The sequence below is a fragment of the Scylla paramamosain genome, chromosome 10, assembly GCF_035594125.1.
Source record: "Scylla paramamosain isolate STU-SP2022 chromosome 10, ASM3559412v1, whole genome shotgun sequence".
NCBI classification, from domain to species: Eukaryota; Metazoa; Arthropoda; class Malacostraca; order Decapoda; family Portunidae; genus Scylla; species Scylla paramamosain.
Window position 1 is genome coordinate 17,720,129 of NC_087160.1, and position 20,445 is coordinate 17,740,573.

The window sequence follows — 20,445 nt, forward strand, 5'->3', positions numbered from 1 at the left end:
ACCACATCTCTTTCTAAAGCTGAGCTCTTCACTCAAACCTTTGCTAAAAACTCTACCTTGGACGATTCTGGGCTTGTTCCTCCCTCTCCTCCACCCTCTGACTACTTCATGCTACCTATTAAAATTCTTTGCAATGGTGTTTTCCATGCCCTTACTGGCCTAAACCCTTGGAAGGCTTATGGACCTGATGGGGTCCCTCCTATTGTTCTCCGAAACTGTGCCTCCGTGCTTGCACCTTGCCTAGTCAAACTCTTTCAGCTCTGTCTGTCAACATCTACCTTTCCTTCTTGCTGGAAGTTTGCCTACATTCAGCCTGTTCCTAAAAAGGGTGACAGTTCTAATCCCTATTGCTTTAATTTCCTGCCTATCTAAATTTTTTTAATCTATCCTCAACAGGAAGATTCTTAAACATCTATCACTTCATAACCTTCTATTTGATTGCCAGTATGGGCTCGTCAAGGCCGCTCTACTGGTGATCTTCTGGCTTTCCTTATTGAGTCTTGGTCATTCTCTTTTAGAGATTTTGGTGAAACTTTTGCTGTTGCCTTAGACATATCAAAAGCTTTTGATAGAGTTTGGCACAAAGCTTTGATTTCCAAACTACCTTCCTATGGCTTCTATCCTTCTCTCTGTAACTTCATCTCAAGTTTCCTTTCTGACCGTTCTATTGCTGCTGTGGTAGACAGTCACTGTTCTTCTCCTAAATCTATTAACAGTAGTGTTCCTCAGGGTTCTGTCCTGTCACCCACTCTCTTCTTATTATTCATTAATGATCTTTTAAACCAAACTTCTTGTCCTATCCACTCCTGCGCTGATGATACCACCCTTCACTTTTCCACGTCTTTTCATAGACATCCAACCCTTCAGGAAGTAAACGTTTCATGCAGGGAAGCCACAGAATGCTTGACTTCTGATCTTTCTAAAATTTCTGATTGGGACAGAGCAAACTTGGTATTGTTCAATGCCTCAAAAACTCAATTCCTCCATCTATCAACTCGACACAACCTTCCAGACAACTATCCCCTCTTCTTCAATGAAACTCAGCTGTCCCCCTCTTCTATACTGAACGTCCTCGGTCTGTCCTTTACTTATAATCTGAACTGGAAACTTCACATCTCATCTCTAGCTAAAATAGCTTCTATGAAGTTAGGTGTTCTGAGACGTCTCCGCCAGTTTTTCTCACCCCCAGCTGCTAACTCTGTACAAGGGCCTTATCTGTCCATGTATAGAGCATACTTCACATGTCTGGGGGGGTTCCACTCATACTGCTCTTCTAGACAGGGTGGAATCAAAAGCTTTTCATCTCATCAACTCCTTTCCTCTAAGTGACTGTCTTCAGCCTCTCTCTCACTGCCGCAATGTTGCATCTCTAGTTGTCTTCTACTGCTATTTCCATGCTAACTGCTCTTCTGATCTTGCTAACTGCATGCCTCCCCTCCACCCGTGGCCTCACTGCACAAGACTCTTCTTTCTCTCACCTCTATTATGTCTACCTCTCTAATGCAAGAGTTAACCAGTATTCTCAATCATTCATCCCTTTCTCTGGTAAACTCTGGAACTCCCTGCCTGCTTCTGTATTTCCACCTTCCTATGACTTGAATTCCTTCAAGAGGGAGGTTTCAAGACACTTATCCTTCAATTTTTGACTACCGCTTTGGACTCTTTTTATGGGACTGGCATTTCAGTGGGCATTTTTTTTTTTGGGGGGGGATTTTTGTTGCCCTTGGTCAGTGTCCCTCCTATATAAAAAAAGGAAAAAAAATCATTTTAATTTCTAGCATTTGGTCTGCTGGAGAGCCAGGCACCCATCCTGTGTTACCTGTATGCAGTAATGGAGGCAAGGAATCATACTCACACTAATTATGTTAATTTTCTTTATCTCATTGATTGGTATAAACAAGTAATAAATAACATGTGAATGCTAATTATATACACAATGTATAGATACATTCCTACCCCCTTATTCGTAATGAATCACCATATACTGCTTCTTAAAGGTTTTATCTTTACAAACACTGAAGCATATATCAGATCTGCAAAAGGTTAAATCACACCTTCATTGATATCAAATATGTTGGATGTTTGATATTAGAAATAATAAACAGCGAGTTATAGTAAAGATGTAAATAGTCCATCTCAATATAATGCATTTTACAGATATAATAAATCCATAAATCTGTCACTACCAAAGTACACACACACACACACACACACGCACACATTCCCTACAACTAAATTGGGTCATCCTTAACTGTTGGACCTGTATTGATGGAGAGAAGAAACCTTCATTGTTCACTCTTACATGTTGGTCAAGGGCACAAGCATACCCAGGTCCTTCCACATCAGGGCCTGAAAGCAGAACTGTTTAGTCCTGCTGCATCTTTCTTATATCTAATAAGACCAGATAACTGGAGCAGGTGTAAGTGAACTTCTTGTGGTTCTAGAGGGTGTCACATTTGTGCACCTCTAACCACTTTCCATTCAGCCTCATCATGTGTAACCTTTCTTCTCCTCAACACACCGCATCACTCTTCACTCCATCCGTCCCATTTGAAGTCTTCCCCTCAGCCTTACACATTTTAAAATTTGATCAAGTCATCTTTAAATACTTTTTGTCATCAATTCTCACTCTACCCATATGTATCAGTACATACATTTCTTCACACATCTAAATCCCCATTAAATTCAAAAGCCTTTTCTATCTTGCTCCAAAGTATCATTGGTACCACTACATCATCACACAGTTTACTCTTTGCATTCACTCCAAATGACCTATAACTGAATACTGTCAATTCCTTCCCAAACCTTGCTTCACTCATTCAAAACTTAACCTCCATACATAACACTTCCACAACAGTAAATGACCCTAGGTGCCGGAAAGTCTACCTCCTCAAACAACTTACCATTGAAAATTACATTCATTCTCCTGCAATACACTTACTTCATATACTTCTTTATTCACTCATCACATTCAATCTCAGTTTCTTTTCACACATTTCCAAGTTGCTTTATCACCAGTCTCAATCCCACCTTTGAATCAGCAATACATTTTTACTCATTTGAAAGCTTACATATTATCTGTCCAACCATTGTTTACTGAACCTATGTTTGAAATAATCCAAAATTTTTCATTTGTACTTCTTCCATTACTCATGACAGCTAAACTGCAGATTGGGTTACTAATGCAATGCCAGTCCTTGTAAGTCATATTTCTGGTATACTAAACAGTGTACACATATTTAATATGTAATAGTATATCTTTATATAAATATAATGGATTTGTTGATTATACATAACAGAATGGTCAATTACCATGACTTTCATACCCAAATTAAAACATACATACATACACACCTATTATAGTGTACAACGATTTTTCACACAACTAGATGCTGTATAACCATAAAGCAGTGAGGTGCATGTGCAAGCAGGAATGGGACACATATTGTTATACTACAGCACAGTAAGTGCACAAAAAATTACATTAAGGGACCAGTCAGTTGTCACAGAAAAATTTACGTCAAAGTTTTCATAGTATTCATTATTGTGCTTTTGTCAAATGAGCGCAACTACAATTTGTGCCGACTACTCTGTAACATTGTAAGGTGACTTAACTGCCTCCGCTGGATCTCTGAGGCTTTGGTGCTCTGCCCTACAACACAAAGTTACAACACTGTTCATATTAACATATTCTTTCCAAATTAAAGTAGCACTCCTTTACTACACATGTGGAGTGGCATCCACAAAAAGAAAACAGAGTAAAAGAATTTAATCAGACAACAAAACTATTCATGGATGTTCCAAGTCCCCATTTACCAACACTATAAGGATAGCTGAGTGAAATCTACTTTGTCCAGGATTAGAATCCTGGGTAGATAAGTCCTTCGTTAGCAATGCTGAATGCATCATAACTTCAAGACTGTACAAGATATGAAACAATACCTTATTTGTTCTCTGCAAAATAACAGACATAATTAATACACAACTTAAGGAGTGGTATACATATGATTAGTAATACTAAATGTTTGACGTGTCAAGAGACTGCTATATAACACATAGCTCTAATTATGAAATATCTACAGTATGTTAATTTATTGCAGTTCGGGAAGTTGGCACACATTCACATACTGTTTAGAAGTGGGCATTGGAGACTTATTCTGTAAATTTAGTGTTTCACATAGCCATATCACTTTTTAATTGGATCACTGTTTATTTTGTCACACTTTTCAATTTGCAACACTTTTCAATTTTGCCTTTAAATGGTCTGAATGGGCAAACCCTCATTTAGTATTCCAGTGTCATGAGTGCTGATGCCAGAATGTTCCCATATTTTAGCCCAGTTTAGCAATGGTAATCTTTTTCAGTGTCCATCAAACCCATAAACATACACATGCTTATATTAGCAGAACGACCCAGTACTAGAGCTAAAAATAATAATAAAAAATCAAATAAAAAAAATCATTATACCTACATTTCCATAATAATGCCAGGACTGAATGCACTCCTAAACAGTACATGTATTCTCAAAATAGATGTAATTCAGCAAAATATCCAATCTGTGTATCTTTTATCAGCATAATCATGGATCTCAGTGCTGATCTCTGTCTTAATGATCCCAAAATTCCATTGAACATTTCAGTCTGATCTGATCCTTATCCTAGTTAAAGCACTGACCATTCAAGAATAAAAAGAAAGACTGCAATATACAAGTAGCTTACAATATATATATGAAAATGTAGAGTTGGCCATTCATTCAGTTCATATATTCATTAGTAATACATGAAGGGAATCAACAATAAATATTTTAGTACAGAATAACATTTATGATATGTTTCCTAATAAAGATTCAGAAGACTTGAAGTGACATTCATCTGAGTGAGAAAGCATACAAGAAAACAATACTGACTCTGACCTTTTCATACATTTACACTCAATTGCACAAAAGGTATAAAACTAACTTGAAAGTGTATCAACACACATAAACGCTAAACTGGCAGAGCTTTGGACACTGTTGTCTTCACCATGGAGGAACATATGCTTGAGAAGAACTTGAGTCCAGTTTGTCCACCTGGAATGTTACTGAGAACAAAGCAAAGCAGTGCTGCCACTTGGATGATGGCAGTAATGGAGGTGAATATGGTGGATTGCAAGCTGAGGGCGAAGTACAGAGTGGCAAAGAGGGAGGCGAAGTATACCGTGGTGAATACTATCCTCTCAGAAGAAAATAAGTGCTTAAGATGGTTGACAGGACCCCACAGGAATGAAAAACTGAAAAGTAAATGTATAATCAGCATGATAAATGATAAATATGTTTCTTTTATACCTTCACTTGAATCATGCAGAGTTCAGGACAAATGAAGCAAACTCTTAAAGATGACTGCAATTATACAGCAAAAAATTAATTACTATCTTACCACTTGTCTAATATGTATTATAATCAAGATGTAATCATCATAAGTTATCTTGTTCTAACATCAGTAAAACATCCTCACCTTAGCACTGAGAAGAGGCTGCCCAGCGTGAAGAGAAGAGAGAACTTCCGTGCCTTAAACACGAGTACAGGGAAGTACATTGCAGCAAGTGAGAAACATATTAAGCCCATCACAACACATGCCAGGAAACCCAAGATTCTTTGTTTCCGTCCCTGTGGGCCAAAATAAATAAATAAATAACAAGAAAAAATTACAGTTCTGCATTTTCACCATTCAGGGTTGTACCTGGTTAGCATTCTCTCAATAAACATGCAATATGATCATACATCCTGCTTATGTACCTCATAACAAAACTTCATGTTTATGTGGATGGCTATAAACTTGTATCGAGAGGCGGCAGAACTGTAAAACTGCCTTACTTCTGAGCCTTATGGGATGTGTGGTTGGGCCCCCCAGATAAGTTTTACCACAACACAGTGACAGTGAAATTGCCACTGCATATAGCCGAACCACCGCAAAAGAAGTACAGGTGTCAAGGCATCTCACCAGACTGGGGAAGCATGGGTCAGACTGGGCTGAGGAGAACCAGGAGGAAGATGAGGTACGGGAAGTCCCTCCAGCCTCCTCGTCCACCAGGTTCTCTCCTCCCGCGGCGCCGTTCCGGGAGAACCACGACGACAACTTCGGGATGCTGGTGATCTTGGGAAGGGAGGTTGGCAAGAGAGGCTCCTTGGACTCACTCTTGCCATCTGCTCTAGATAAATATTCCTGCAGCTCGCGGTTCAACTCTGTCATTTTTGTTTACATGTAGACGTCACCACTGTGCTCGTCCCGCCATCTGTTGAGGAAAGCCCGCGCCACCCGCCACTTCTGCCGCCTACTACTTTTCTCAAGGAGTTTAGAGGTTTCTAGACTTCTTGGCTTTTCTTACTATCTTTTCCTCATCCTCCTCCTCCTCCTTCTCTTCCTCCTTTTCTTCTCCTTTTACTAACACGTCTCGCAACTGCCGTTTCTGCCGCCTGATTACCATCGCCAGGTTCATTATCTAATTAGGGTTTCTTAATTTAAATAAGATCATTGAGCTGCATGAAGAGGCCTCTTGGGCTTGGGTGCAGAATTTCATATAAGTTTAAGTTCAAGTATAATGGGAGTTACAGTACATTCCACCATATATCCAGACACTCAACCCCCACATCACCTTAACACCGAAACACCTGCCCATCCAACCTTTCAACCCATTTCCCATTGCTCTTGGCCTTTCCCGCATCTCACGACTGCCTCCACCTCACCTACACTACCTTCACCTAAACCTTCCCTCACTCCCCAGCTCCCCCAGCAATCTCTCAGTGTCTCTTCTGTCCTATACTCCCTCTTCCTCCTCCTCCTAGCTCCTCGTATGAGTGATAGTTGCTAAATTTGGCATCCTACGCATTAAATATTAAGAATGAGGCAGTATTGGGATCTTCAGAGGTGGTTTCTTGATTCCAGTGATAATCTAATTTAAAGATTACATATTGTGAATAAAGAAGAAACATCACACTCTTGAATACGGAGAGAGAGAGAGAGAGAGAGAGAGAGAGAGAGAGAGAGAGAGAGAGAGAGAGAGAGAGAGAGAGAGAGAGAGAGAGAGACTCATATTCCCTCCGAACCCCTTCCCGTCTTCCCTCTCTCTCTTTCCAGGCAATTCAAGACTGCAGATAGAAAGAGGGAACTATATGAGCTCTGAGCTCTTTGTGTGAGTATGTGTGCCATGCCATCTTTCATTGTACAGATAGTGATGCAGTGTGTGTGTGTGTGTGTGTGTGTGTGTGTACCACAAAGCATCAGAAGAAAAAAAACAATAAAACCAAGAAAAAAATACTGGAAAACACAAACTACTTATGAAATTAAGCCTCCCTCTTTCTCATGCACACAGACAAATTAATATTATAAGGTCTTTTCACATCTAGGCTTAGCTACAGATCATGGAAGGTTTTCAAATTTATTAGAAAATATCTCATACAACACAGTAAAAACTTTGCCATATACCAATGCACTACCTGCTTACATACTCATTTCAATGTACAGATAAAAAGTACTGTTCCTGAAAAGACACTGCTGTTCTTGGCACTCATAAGTATTTGAAAATAACATTATGGGTTGTAAAAACTTTGTCTAGTATTGTAACCTTTCCACGTCAATCTCATTTTAAGAACACTGTCACTTGATGAATGCAACTCAACTGCCTGAATTTTCCAACATACATACATTCCATGTTTCCTTGAATTCTTTTATATCTGACTGATCTAATCAAATACGAAAAAAAATAAAAATGTGCACTGAATTTCTTTATGATAAACTGGCAGGCTCCAAAATATAGTATGAATCAAGGGTCTCTTTTAGTGGCATACCATCCCACTTCATAATCAATATTAAATGTCAAACTACCACTGAGACAGAGATTATGATGAGATCACCACATCAGCACTGGCAAATATTTTTTTTGAGAGGAAAAGAACATTAAAAAATAAGGAGATGCCAGGAGACCAGCTAATTTACATGATGTAGCTCCTGAAGGAGGAGTAGGGATAAATTATGGATGTTTCTTGATATCTTGAGAACTATCATAATCTACTCTTCCTGCTCATTAATTTTTGCAATTGTGATTGAAAAATGTCATAATAATAATAGCAAAATAAAATATGAGCAGCCATCAATGAAAGTTGATCAATATTGTTTAAGTATGGCTGACCCTGCTGCAAGAATGAGGAGTATGCTTGATAATGAGAAGAAGCAAGAGATATAAATAACACAGAAGTGGTCAAACAAGAGAGAATGTATATGGGATGTAAAGATCAAAGAGAAATAAAAAAATGATACTAAATACATCACATACATCAACAGTCTGTGAACATATCTATGTGAAAAAGAAAGATTTATTAGTCTGTAAAACTGTATGAAGCTATAATGAAAAAAAAATGCAAGTATATATAACACAATAAGTAAGAGCTGTTTGTGTGAGCCTGCCCTAGGTGTAGAGCTTGATGAGGTGTTCAGTAACTGCTGAGGTGGGAAGAACACCAAGGTCTGTGTAGAGAAGCGTCAAGTTATCTGGGTGAGTGTAGTCCACCTGAGGATGCTCCAACTCCAGGTCTGAGCCGTGGTTCAGCACTGATGCCTTGTGCTGCAATGGAGAATTTTTAGATTGTTACGGCATGACAGGACTTCATAATCTTCATAAAACATGATCTCTTTTATCTTTTTGTTTATGCTTCTATCAGCCTATCTTCTTAACTGTTGAAGTGTAAATTTCACAAAAGTATCATAAAAGAAGTGTGTGTGTGTGTGTGTGTGTGTGTGTGTGTGTGTGTGTGTGTGTGTGTGTGTGTGTGTGTGTGTGTGTGTGTTTGTGTGTGTACTATAGTATTTAATTTAAAGGCTACAACATGCCATCCTTAACCTGTGCAGTGCAAGCCATTTTAACAATGGATTTGCCCATGGTGTTGGAGATTTTTTTTCTTTTTTTTTTGTGAGCTGAAAAATCCTAAACAAAGTAAAGACAATGAGAAAGCATGTAAAAAGAGGTTTAGGAAAGTGAGACATTTATTAAATTGATATAAGTTGCTTGGCATGGGTGTGTATAATGTGACAAATAGCAATGCCAGTGGTGTTTGTGGTGCTAGTGATTTGTGGCCACCACCAATGCTTATGAATGGTGTTATATCACCTTGATAATGGTAAATCACCACAATGCCAATGTACATACAATTGGTAGGCTACCTACTTGTAGTGTGTGAGGAAATGAGGATTGGCATCATATTATTTACCTCACTGTACGATCAGTAAGCTATTGGAATTCACATGTGATTGAGTGTGTGGTTGTGCTTTTCCACTTTTTTTCATAAAAACACTATCCATAAGCAGTACTGAATCACTTTAGAAATGAAGAAGTGTGTGATATTCTCAGAAGCAATCTTCCAGACACAACCCTACATCACACTCACTATTCTGAAATTGCAAGTCAGTGAGCTTCTGAAGACATCTTGCCATGTGGCTACATAGACATCCACAGGCTACAGTAAGGTTAGAAGTACATACAGTATGTTTTCTGTCAAGTTCAATTAACAAATAAACAGTCAAGAATTTTTTAAGTTGCTGCTGTAAATTCACAGCAGTGGTACCGAATGCAAGTATGCGAGACGCCATACATTTACAGCACTAGCACTGGGTGGGTTGATGAAAAAATGAACTCTCAACTAATTTATGAACTCACCAAATAGGACTTTGGAAGACTAGAGTTATCAAGAGGAATTCTGCGGATAAACTTGTAGCTCTCGACCAACACATACACTGGCTTATTCTTCATGTGAGCCAGGGTTGCCACATTACAGCTGCCAATCTGCAAGGAATATAACAAAAACACTTATACTCCAAGCTAAAGTACAAATGAATGGATTTCTGTGGATAATTAAATACACAAAAATGTCATCTGATCTTTGAGAGAAAGGGAAGTAAAATCTAAAATAATATATACACGGCAAACCACAATCACATGCATTAGATAAAATAAATAAATAAATAAATAAATGAATAAGTAAAAAGATTAAATATAAACAACATCTTAAATAAACCTTTGCTCACCTTGTTAATAATTCCACCATTCTCACAAACTCCCTCAGCACCCAGCATGACAGCATTCACCCTCTCCATGATGTAGCCAACAGCAGCATCAAGGATCACGGTGCAAGGTACTCCTACTGCCTCTAGAGCTTTAGCCATGCATCGTCTGATGGACCACAAAGAAAATGTGAGTGCCCAGGCTAGTATTGTACTTCTGTCTGGCTGATGATCTCATCAATATGCTACAGATTGCTTTTTATAATTTCATGCTCCAATTGTGAATATGCCTTGTTAAGCTTTTTTTGAAGGGAAAATGCAAAGTTAGAATTATAATGCATTAGTCTCAGCCTCACAAATAACTGCCATTATGTAGCTTGGATACATAATTCATTAGTTACATTATTATTTTTTCCACCCCAAACACCAGCTTCAGTGATATACCATCAAAAAGAGTGTTACATTTATGAATCACACTCAGTGAGACCAAGGGTTTTATACTTTAGAGGAAAAGAGAACCTTCCACATAATAACTAAACCTATGTGTGCAAAGATTTGAAATACAAATTTTAATCAATCTTATTAATAATGAGAAGTAAACTCTTACCCACTGTTATCAGGCTGAGATTCGGTGACAAACACAGAGAACTGCCTGCCTTGTTTAACAGCCTCTGTCATCACTGCCAGAACATTGCGTGAGTGTGAATGAGTGAGGATGATCATTCCATCCTTGATGAGGTTGGTGCTTGAACGCAGTATTTTCTTGCGACTCTCCTGCATATTTTTGACAAATTTCTCTCCCCTCCTGAGTAGAATTTCTCGGCATGATGCAAAATCCTGAGAGGATTAAAAAGCACTTCAGTATTGGGTGCAATGCAGTCTCTTAATATATCCTCATTTCTCCTGCAAAAAATTTCTTGGTGTGATTATGTTTGGGAAATTATCACCCACTCAAGCAATACAATAAATGAATCCCTTGAAAATATATTTGCAGTATTATTAACATTTTTAAAAGTCCTCTATTACAAATGATTGCTGTTGGATATAAATGACAATCTTCTCACAGGTAGACAATATTATGGTACTCCTAATTCATTTCCAAGAGTATAATCTAAAACAAACACTGATGATCACAGCAACGTTCTTGTTGCTGCCACCTCACCGCTGCTTGCTCCAGCTCCTGGTGTGCCAAGGTGATGAAGCGCATGAACAGTTCACTTCCTGATGACACTGATACAACAGAAACATCCACCTTGCTCAGTTTCTCTCGCTCCAATTTCATCTTTTCTGAGTAACAAAACTGAGGTTTAATGTCTGCAACACTTATACAAGCAGAACTGTGTAGGCTCAGCTACTTATCAGGCTGAAATCTTCAAATATAGAACATAAAATGACAAAGAGCAATGTTAATCAGCAATGATACATTCATATATTTGTATTTTTGTCCTTCCTGATTTTTTTCTATTGAGTTTCTGAGATAGTCTGAGAAAAAGTAATCAAGTAGTCAAACTGATTCACCCATTGAGTCTGTATAGTCTGTAGGTGCTGAGTGTAATATTCACTGTAATACAGGATTGAAAGGACAGTCAAAGATAATGAAAAGGAAGCTGAGTGCCTCCATCAGCACAAGTGGCCACCAGCTTTACCGATGAACTCCTGCAGCGTTGTTGATTTATCCCGCCTCATGGACTCCATTAGAGCCATCATGGCAGCAATGGCTGGAGACTTATCATTTTTAATTTGGCCCAAAAAGTACTCAGATATATCTGGAAAAAAAAAAAGAATATCCATATATACATACATGCAAATATTGAGAGAAAATGAAGGAAAAGAAATACTTTTTTTTTTTTTAGAAAATCTATCTATTACTTGGAAAAGTATGAAATACGGTGGTAAATAGTTTAGTGACCTTGACTCTTGAATATTAACTTCCATGAATAATTATTTCTTGTCCTGTTACCAACACTACGGATTTTGCTTATGCCATCCTTGTTACATATCACATCACCCGGGCTGGCGCATCAGCACTGTGCGGCTTCCTCTGGGCACCTGGGTGTCAATCCCGGGTATCGGGAAGCCCACCATGTGAGAGAATCCAACAGCCCGCTAAGTTAACAACACTTGATGCTGTCCGGTACAGAGAAGACCAATGTTTGATACGCTTGATAACTAAAGTAAATATAAGACAACAAAATTATCACTCCGGTCTTCATTCCATTCCAAAATCAAGGCAGGAAAAGAATCTGTCAGATGTCTACTGTTATTCTTCTCCTCGGCCTCCCCATTCCAGCGGGCAAGACAGGCACAGAGTTTGAGCCACGCCCATATACAACTGACTATGTAGATATTAAGTGTCTAGAGAGCTGTTGCTCACCGAAAACGTTCATTGTATGAGGAGTGCTCAGGGTTGAGAATTGCACCGTGTTAGACCAGCTGTTGTGATCTTAACTCTGATCTTGAATTCTAGGTGCTGCAGATGACAACCTTGGCAAGTTTGCTCCTATTGATATCTACACTGCACCCGACTAATTTCAAAAGTCTTTAGTTAAAGTTACACGCTTGGTGTGGCAGAGACTGTGTGTTTTTGCGTGAGAGGAGATTGAGAAGGAGTCATGTCACCGGTCGGCTGCCCCTACAAGATCAGGATTGAGGTGGCCACAGTAAACAGGAAGGGGGCGTTCAAGGCGTTCATCAGGCTGTCAGTGTGGAATTGTCACGGATTATTATTATTTTTTTTTCTTTTCTCCTAGTGTCATCTGGAAAGCGGTAGTGTGTTGTGCCCCGCCAAGAGTGTGACAGCTGTGTAATTAGTGACCAGCGAGGAGGAATGGCCAAGCAAAGCTGCCTCATCGTTCTGTCTGCCTCTCCTCTGGGTGAGTGGCGGCTGGTTCCCTTACCTGGTTGAGCCTCTCCCTTCTCTGTCCAGCCAAGAGTGGGCAAGGGGAGGAGTATTAATGAAATAACATTAACTTACTAATTTCCAGACAGTGACGTATTTCTGGTCAAAAATATGATGCTTTCATGATCGCCACAATGAAAGGATTATCAGAGAAATTAATGAACTGAATTTATTTAAAATATAGACCAATATAATCTAGCTTAGTTCTCTGATGGAAACAATCATGTTATGTTAATATTAGCCAAAGGAAGGATTGGCCCAAAGGAAATGTCAGGCAGTTACTCCAGTCAGTTTAGCAAGCAGTACAGTACTAAAATGGAATTGTAATAGAGACTGGTTTAATGTATCTTCCATTGATATTTATCATTAGATAAAATTATAACAATTCTTCCTGTGTGAGGGCTGTTATCCAGAGTCTTTGCACTTTTAGCAAGATATATCTGCATTTTTCATTGATTTCTTGTGTCTTCCAGGATATATTAGGCAAACATTTTGACTGGGTGCTTATGTCTTAGCTCTAGATATATTGTAGATTTTACAACCCATTGTTTCTTTACAGAGCTGCCACACACAAAATTGCATTTACATAGGAGTTATTACAGTTTTGCATTTTACATTTCAGGTGTTTCAGCACCTTCCTTCCTTCAGTGCTACAAGTTGACACAGTCTGCTTTTAACATTGAAATTGCTACACCAGAGGTACAGTAACATTGGTCATGCATGATGAAAGCTTCATATCATGCCTAACCTTCTTGACAGGAAACATGGGGCAGAAATCAGGATTAAGTTGATAAGGAAGTATGGTCTGAGAAAAACAGAGAGAACTATAATGTTTATTAGGTGAAAAGTGTGTCATTTCATTCTTTTGACATACAGCCATTTGTTGTTCAGTGCCAACCTTACTGGCTGGTGTGGGCCTTCAGGGTCTGGCCCACAGAATATACTGTCGTTATTATTGTTATATCTATAGTATTTGCTATGCATTTGTCTTGATCATCACTTTCTCCATACCATCACAAAATCTGTGGGTAGCTATATGTTATTAGGATCCATTCCTTTTTTTTTTTCACATACTGTTTCCTTGTATTAGGCCACTCCTCCTGTTTTCATCGACAAGGATGACCAGAGTAGCCGGTGGTTAAATGACATAGCTGCTAAGAATCTCCTTGAACCCCGGTCACTGAGTGAAGTTCAAGGTGGGAAACCTAAGTTGTTGATATCAAGCACTCAAGTTGCTCATAGACTTACTATTACAACCTAAGTTACATAACAAAAGATGTTTCTGAAATACGGTACTATTTTACTAAATGGAGAGAAATTAGAATATATAATGTGTGTGTGTGTGTGTGTGTGTGTGTGTGTGTGTGTGTGTGTGTGTGTGAATGTTTTGCAGGTGGGCAGTACTCGTGTGTTGTGGTGCCTCACAGTCCTGGTGCTAGTGAGGACTTGGCTTCCTGCAAGGTGCTGGGCAAAATCCTCACACATTGCCTGGCAGAAAGAAGTTAGTACATCCCTTTTTCCTCTTAAAATTTGTATTATTTAGTGTAGTAAAGCTATCACTAAGAATGCATATATTAATTTGTCTTTTGAGTTTCATTGTATGTCACTCAAAAGACCAGTATATTCTTCTCTGGTGTTTTGTATAGGACAAATACACTGATTAATGTCACTAGTATGCCACATTTTTTTATTTCTTCACTTATGTTTGCATATATTATCATTTAAAAGGCTGGTTCATTAATCTAATTTCTACATCATAAATGGTGTACACATAGATAGGCAAGCATCCACTTGAAAGAATGCAACATATGACCCAAGCACTTCTTTGATACACTCAAATTCAAGTCTTCCTATCTCTCACAGCAGCATTGTAAGTAGTAAGCTATCAGTTGTGTCTTCCTTATTTATGCCCTCCCCAACCATTCCCAGCTTTAATTCATAGACACATGGATACTCATAGCATAAGTTGTTAGTTCATATTTTCATGGTTATTTCATTTGTGTCCATTTCTCTCCAAGAAAAAAAAAAAAAAAAGAATGATGTATTATCTCACAGAAAAATAGAATTCATTCCCTCAGCTGTGATTTACTGGAAAGGTGCTAGAAATGGTTCATAGAAGATTGAAGGAAAGTTTATTACACCCTGCCAATTTCCCCTGATAATCAGAGCCAGTGTGTGCAATTGGCCTGGGGGTGTGTGCCTTGCTTTCGGCAGTGAAGGGGGAGCCACCACAGTGGGCCTTTCGGGACATTGCTCTGACAGGGGTAAGGGCCTGCAGGGTCACTCAGTGTGCCATAATTTCCTTCTCTGTCCTGTTTTGTCCATTGGTGCTTTATCTGTTATGTAGCAGTTTGAAGCTTACTGCACCCTCTTAACAGCTTAATTGAGATCATTTGACAGATTGCTTTATATTTCTGTTTATGCTTATTCTTTCATTAATGTTAAGCTAGAAGATGTATCTACATTATAGTATACAAGTCAAAGAAAGTTAGCCACTTCTTCAAACTGTATATTTTAAAATTCTGTGTGTAAGATATAATTTGTGGATTTCAATTTATGAGAACTTCTTTTATTCTCATGAGATTAGAATTAGCATAAATATTTTTTATTCATTTATACCATTGCCTTTAGACCAAACATGCTATGAGATATATTTAGTTTGAAGGCAATAGTACATATTATAATCTCATATTAGGAATGCCTATAAAATGTTCAAAGCGTTAGACAGGTGTAAGGAGCTATCTCTTAATGCTTGGCTATGCTCCCCTCCCTCAGTCCTCCCTCGCTGAAGTCACCACTGCCTCCTACTTTAGCTCTCTGCCACTCATCCCTGGAGATGCCATCCTGGACCGAGCTGGGATCTTCTCCACAGGTGCTCCCTCCAGCATTCACATTGTGGTGAATGCTGGTGTGGTGACAGGCCAGAACCCACAGTCCACACTGTCAGCTGTCCAGAACATGATCCTCCTGGCCAACCAGAGGTGATGCCCCATCACTTTTTTTCTCTCTCTTTTCTTCTTGATTTTTTTTACATTGGAAGGTTAAGATTCTTTAAGAAATAATTTTATCATGTTCACAGAAATTATGATCAATATAACTTGTTTTCTATGTACCTGTGAGGAAGCATCTATTGAGGAAATCATCAAAAGATCAAGTACAATTCAGGAAAATGTATTATGGGGTCTCACTTTATTATTGACTTGGGTGCATGAGTACTGGGTGACTTTCATTACTAAAGCTAAAATAAAAATGGGACTCAATGAAAGTATGAGAAACATGAGGGGATTGGAGATTAAAAACCAGAACATAGGTAGTCTATTGAGGAATTAATTATGTCATCACTTATCTATTGTTAAATTTTACATAGAAGCTGTGTCATGTATTGTTCCTTTAGCTTTATAAAACTCAACACTTTTTCTTTTCAGACAAAGCAAAGGAAAATGATTAGACGACACAATAAACTGGCAACAGGTATGACTTAGCACAACACAGTACTTCACACAGAGACACCTCTCACTCTAATAAAGAATGAACAGCATAGTAGTTCAACAATAAGACATACTTACATCATTGCTTCTGTGATGCATAAAGCTTCTATATAATTCTGCCTACCTCTCCCTGTTTTATGCTTCAGTTTGTAAGATATGAAGTCATCTTGTCTAGGTCTTCTTCTTACTATGACCATACTACTAATGACATACTACTTGTACTATTAATAGTTATATATATATATATATATATATATATATATATATATATATATATATATATATATATATATATATATATATATATATATATATATATATATATATATATATATCAGCAATATTAGCAATAGTAATTTAAATAAGTACATAAAGATATGAGATTTGAAGCAAATGCTTTATTTTGAAAGAAAATTTTAAATGATCCTCACTTTTTTTCAGATTATAAAAGTTTTCTGTCTTCCACACATCTTCCTGGTAATGTATTACTACTGCAAAAGTTATAAACAGACCAATGCAAGCTGCATCTGGCAGACTGAGGTAGAAGCTAAAATATAGGCATCAAAGATGCACACACACACACACACACACACACACACACACACACACACTAGTGATTCTGAAGTTAATACTCATAGGGGTGCAGCAGTAATGCTTCCACTACATTTGTGCTAAGAAATGTTTCAGCTGCTATACCACATTCTGGTTATTTTGTATAGATTCATAAATGACATTCCAGATCTGAGTGAACAAATACTGTTTATGATCATAAGTTTATTATTTTGACAGCCTGAGTGACTTGGCAATGTAATATCACTGCTTACTTTTTTAAATCAAATTTGAATGTTTCATATTTTATGATTTTACTTATGTAAAGATGAAAGCTTGTTTATTTGTACATTTTGCCATTTTAGCACTAGTTATAACATTAATGTGAAATTTAAAATTATTGCAGATATTTGCTCAAGGAAGATGTAGTAATTGCCAACTGGCACACTGAAATGTGGATTATAAATCTGTTAGGATATAATTATTAATACTGTGGTGGTAGTGCAATGAGTCTACACTGACACATTGCAGAATGGTGTGCATGTTATTATTGCTCTCCATATTTCACAGCAGATGATGATGATATGGTATTTGAATGGTACAAAGATGTATTCCAAATTGCATATATGTATGAAATGCATTTTCCTGGAAAAATGTAAAGGAGGGTGATAGAATTTTGATATTAAAGTTAAAATGTTCTTTTCATTGGAGTATTGTTACAGTTTTTTTTTTTTTTTTTTTTTGAGTATTCATGAATTGATAACTTATTAGCTTTACTCTGAATAATTATTGATGTGAAAAGAACACTGAGGAATAGAATAGCAGTATCTCAATATCCACATTCTCTTCAGGTATTTAAAGGCATAAGTTAAAGCCATTATCAGTCATACAGAACATGATCATGTTTATATTTTGTAGTGCAGATGCTTCTATTATGTAGATCTACAGTTGCAATTAATCATTTTGGCTCTCTGGTTCAGCTGCACTAAATGTCACTGAAATGTTCATCATCATACAGCACCTCAAATCATTCAGTCATTCTCTTTCATATCCACACTAACCATGAACTTCACACTTTGGTGGCACAGTACACTACAGAACAGTAGGTCCTCTCTTATTCTTCTACAATATGTTGTTTTGTTCTGCTGTCAGCATGTTCGGTGTGGAGACATGAGGTTAGAATATGACACAGGAAGACAGGGAAGGGCTACAGAAAAGGTGGATATGAAGGAGGAGAAAAAAGTATGAGGAAAGAATAACAGTAGGATGTAGTATAATGGAATGAGGGATTGTGGAAGAAATGGCGATGGCAAGGACGTTACTTGATGGAAGATTATTTCTGTGATATACTTAAATCATCATCATTGCCATCATTATCATCATCATCATTAGTTGCTTCCATCAACCTCCTCTTCTTGCTGCCCATCTGTTCCAGAGCACCACTTCTTTCCATCCAGCCTTCCCTTATTTTGTCATTCCAAGGTTGCTATTATGTTTACTAATTGTCCATCTGTTATCTTTGCAATGCATGGCATATCCTGCCCATGCTCTTTTTCTTTGAACTTTTGTCAGTGTCCTCAACTTTAGTGTATTTCCAAGTCCATGTAATACCAACCATTATTCACTTTCCCTTACCTTCTGGACACACTGACATTCCATTCCAATGTACTTTGTGAGACTCAAGATTTATGATCCAAGCACACTGGAATTGCTTGAATCCGCTTTCTATAAACTTTTAATGATAGTGAGATAAGTTTTTGTAATTAATGCTATTTACTTATTTATTCTCATGATTTCTTTCCTTAATCTAGATGTGTACTAATTTTCTGTCTTGATGATGTATTCATGGATACTTTGTTACTTCATCCTCGACTTCATGCTTGTGGTCTAATGTGTAATTATTAAATATAACTTTTTTTTCTCTCTTTATATTAACTTTCAGAACTACTTATCAACTATGTGTATGTGTAATGGCAAAATTTATCTGCTGTAGTTCATGTTTTACTCAGCCATCAAAACAACATATTTGGGTACCATAATTATATTGTTCTAAAGTATATTCCGTATTTAATGGCATATAGGACGCATGAACACATAAGACACACTCCCATTTCAGCAGATCAGATTCAGGAAAAAGTTTTTAGTGTATTTAAGCATATATTGTTGAAAGCAGCTTAGCAGCATATTACACAAGCAAAGCACAAGCACAAGCCAACATTGCTATATAAAAGCAAGTTGGCAGTACAGACCAGCAACAAGCATAAGCAAAATATCTCAATAGTATTGTAATTGTAATTTATTTTGTGCATTTATAACAAATCTATGAAATTCTAATATTTTTCTTCATAATCAGCAGGCATTTGCTGTGCAATAGATGTTTTTGTATGCACTGATAAACCCTGCCATTTCATAAACCTATAACACCAACCTTATGTTCCTACAAAATTCTGTATTCCTCATTGTTCTGCTATTTTCCTGGCCTTATGAATTATCATTTTGGTAGAAACACTTCTCCCTGAATTTCTCTTATTTATCACCTACATTTTTATGTAAACCTCAAGTTCTGGCCAATGTGGGGCTGGGCAATGAAGGTTATGTTTACCTTTCCTTGTGCTCTTCATTTGGTCTTCTTGCTGTCACCAGACACTTATTTTTTTCTGTAGGTGGTGTCCTAAAAGCCCTTGCTGCTGCTCTATTGCCATGCTCCTTGGAATAATCTACCACTTGTAGTTTATAGGAGATTGTGTAGCTTGATCTTTTTCCTCCTGCTGCCATAACGGTGAGGGTGTTGGTGTGTTTTGTTATGATCATTGTCAAATGGTTGCTGGCATCAAGTCAGAGTTCCAATGAGCTGATATTTATAAACATGTGTCACAGCCTCACAGGTTAGGTTGCTTTCATTTTTATGATAATTTGTTTTTAAAGTAATAATACTGGTAATAATAATAATACCAGCAATAAAATAATGATGCATGGAGTAAAGGTAGGTAGAAGTACTGATCATAAGCTAGGTTAGTGAGTGTCAGGGAGATGATTAGCCTTCAGGAGGTCTTAACTTTGCATATTAGATGCAGGGCTATTTTTTTAGCAAAAAATTTGGGAAAAAGATGCTTCCTATATGCCGTCAAATACAGTATATATATATATATATATATATATATATATATATATATATATATATATATATATATATATATATATATATATATATATATATATATATATATATATATATATATATATATATATATATATATATATATATATATATATATATATATATATATATATATATATATATATATATATATATATATATAGACAATATCAAAACTGTGTGTGTGTGTGTGTGTGTGTGTCTCAGTGTAACCTGTTTAGTAAGTCAGCATAGTGTATGTAATACCTGATGTGGGAAAAATTTAAACTTTTTATTGTGTTTAATGATTAAGATTAAAATACTTGATGGGAAGGTGAATGTGCT

General features: G+C 37.2%; 3 protein-coding genes across 5 annotated transcripts; 1 reads left to right on the top strand and 2 right to left on the bottom strand.

Moving 5' to 3' along the window:
- Positions 1 to 1,860: 1,860 nt before the first annotated feature.
- Positions 1,861 to 6,304, bottom strand: LOC135104275 (uncharacterized). The gene is made up of 3 exons (XM_064011474.1): positions 5,979 to 6,304; positions 5,493 to 5,644; positions 1,861 to 5,268 (listed from the first exon to the last, which is right to left on the bottom strand). The coding sequence occupies exons 1-3, from the start codon at positions 6,225 to 6,227 to the stop codon at positions 4,986 to 4,988; spliced, it is 684 nt and encodes a 227-aa protein (XP_063867544.1). The 5' UTR covers positions 6,228 to 6,304; the 3' UTR covers positions 1,861 to 4,985.
- A 1,095-nt stretch (positions 6,305 to 7,399) lies between these two features.
- Positions 7,400 to 12,560, bottom strand: LOC135104276 (translation initiation factor eIF2B subunit alpha-like). Of its 2 annotated transcripts, none has more exons than XM_064011475.1 (7): positions 12,403 to 12,560; positions 11,675 to 11,794; positions 11,191 to 11,315; positions 10,636 to 10,865; positions 10,053 to 10,197; positions 9,685 to 9,810; positions 7,400 to 8,595 (listed from the first exon to the last, which is right to left on the bottom strand). In XM_064011475.1, the coding sequence occupies exons 1-7, from the start codon at positions 12,413 to 12,415 to the stop codon at positions 8,440 to 8,442; spliced, it is 915 nt and encodes a 304-aa protein (XP_063867545.1). In that variant the 5' UTR covers positions 12,416 to 12,560; the 3' UTR covers positions 7,400 to 8,439. The 2 variants fall into 2 exon arrangements, with proteins under 2 accessions (XP_063867545.1, XP_063867546.1); XM_064011476.1 differs by having other exon boundaries at positions 11,938 to 12,463.
- A 16-nt stretch (positions 12,561 to 12,576) lies between these two features.
- Positions 12,577 to 20,070, top strand: LOC135104277 (glutamine amidotransferase-like class 1 domain-containing protein 1). Of its 2 annotated transcripts, XM_064011477.1 has the most exons (8): positions 12,577 to 12,901; positions 13,550 to 13,626; positions 14,018 to 14,123; positions 14,321 to 14,428; positions 15,094 to 15,191; positions 15,703 to 15,908; positions 16,353 to 16,398; positions 16,857 to 18,882. In XM_064011477.1, the coding sequence occupies exons 1-7, from the start codon at positions 12,856 to 12,858 to the stop codon at positions 16,369 to 16,371; spliced, it is 660 nt and encodes a 219-aa protein (XP_063867547.1). In that variant the 5' UTR covers positions 12,577 to 12,855; the 3' UTR covers positions 16,372 to 16,398; positions 16,857 to 18,882. The 2 variants fall into 2 exon arrangements, with proteins under 2 accessions (XP_063867547.1, XP_063867548.1); XM_064011478.1 differs by lacking the exon at positions 15,703 to 15,908 and having other exon boundaries at positions 16,857 to 20,070.
- Positions 20,071 to 20,445: the final 375 nt, after the last annotated feature.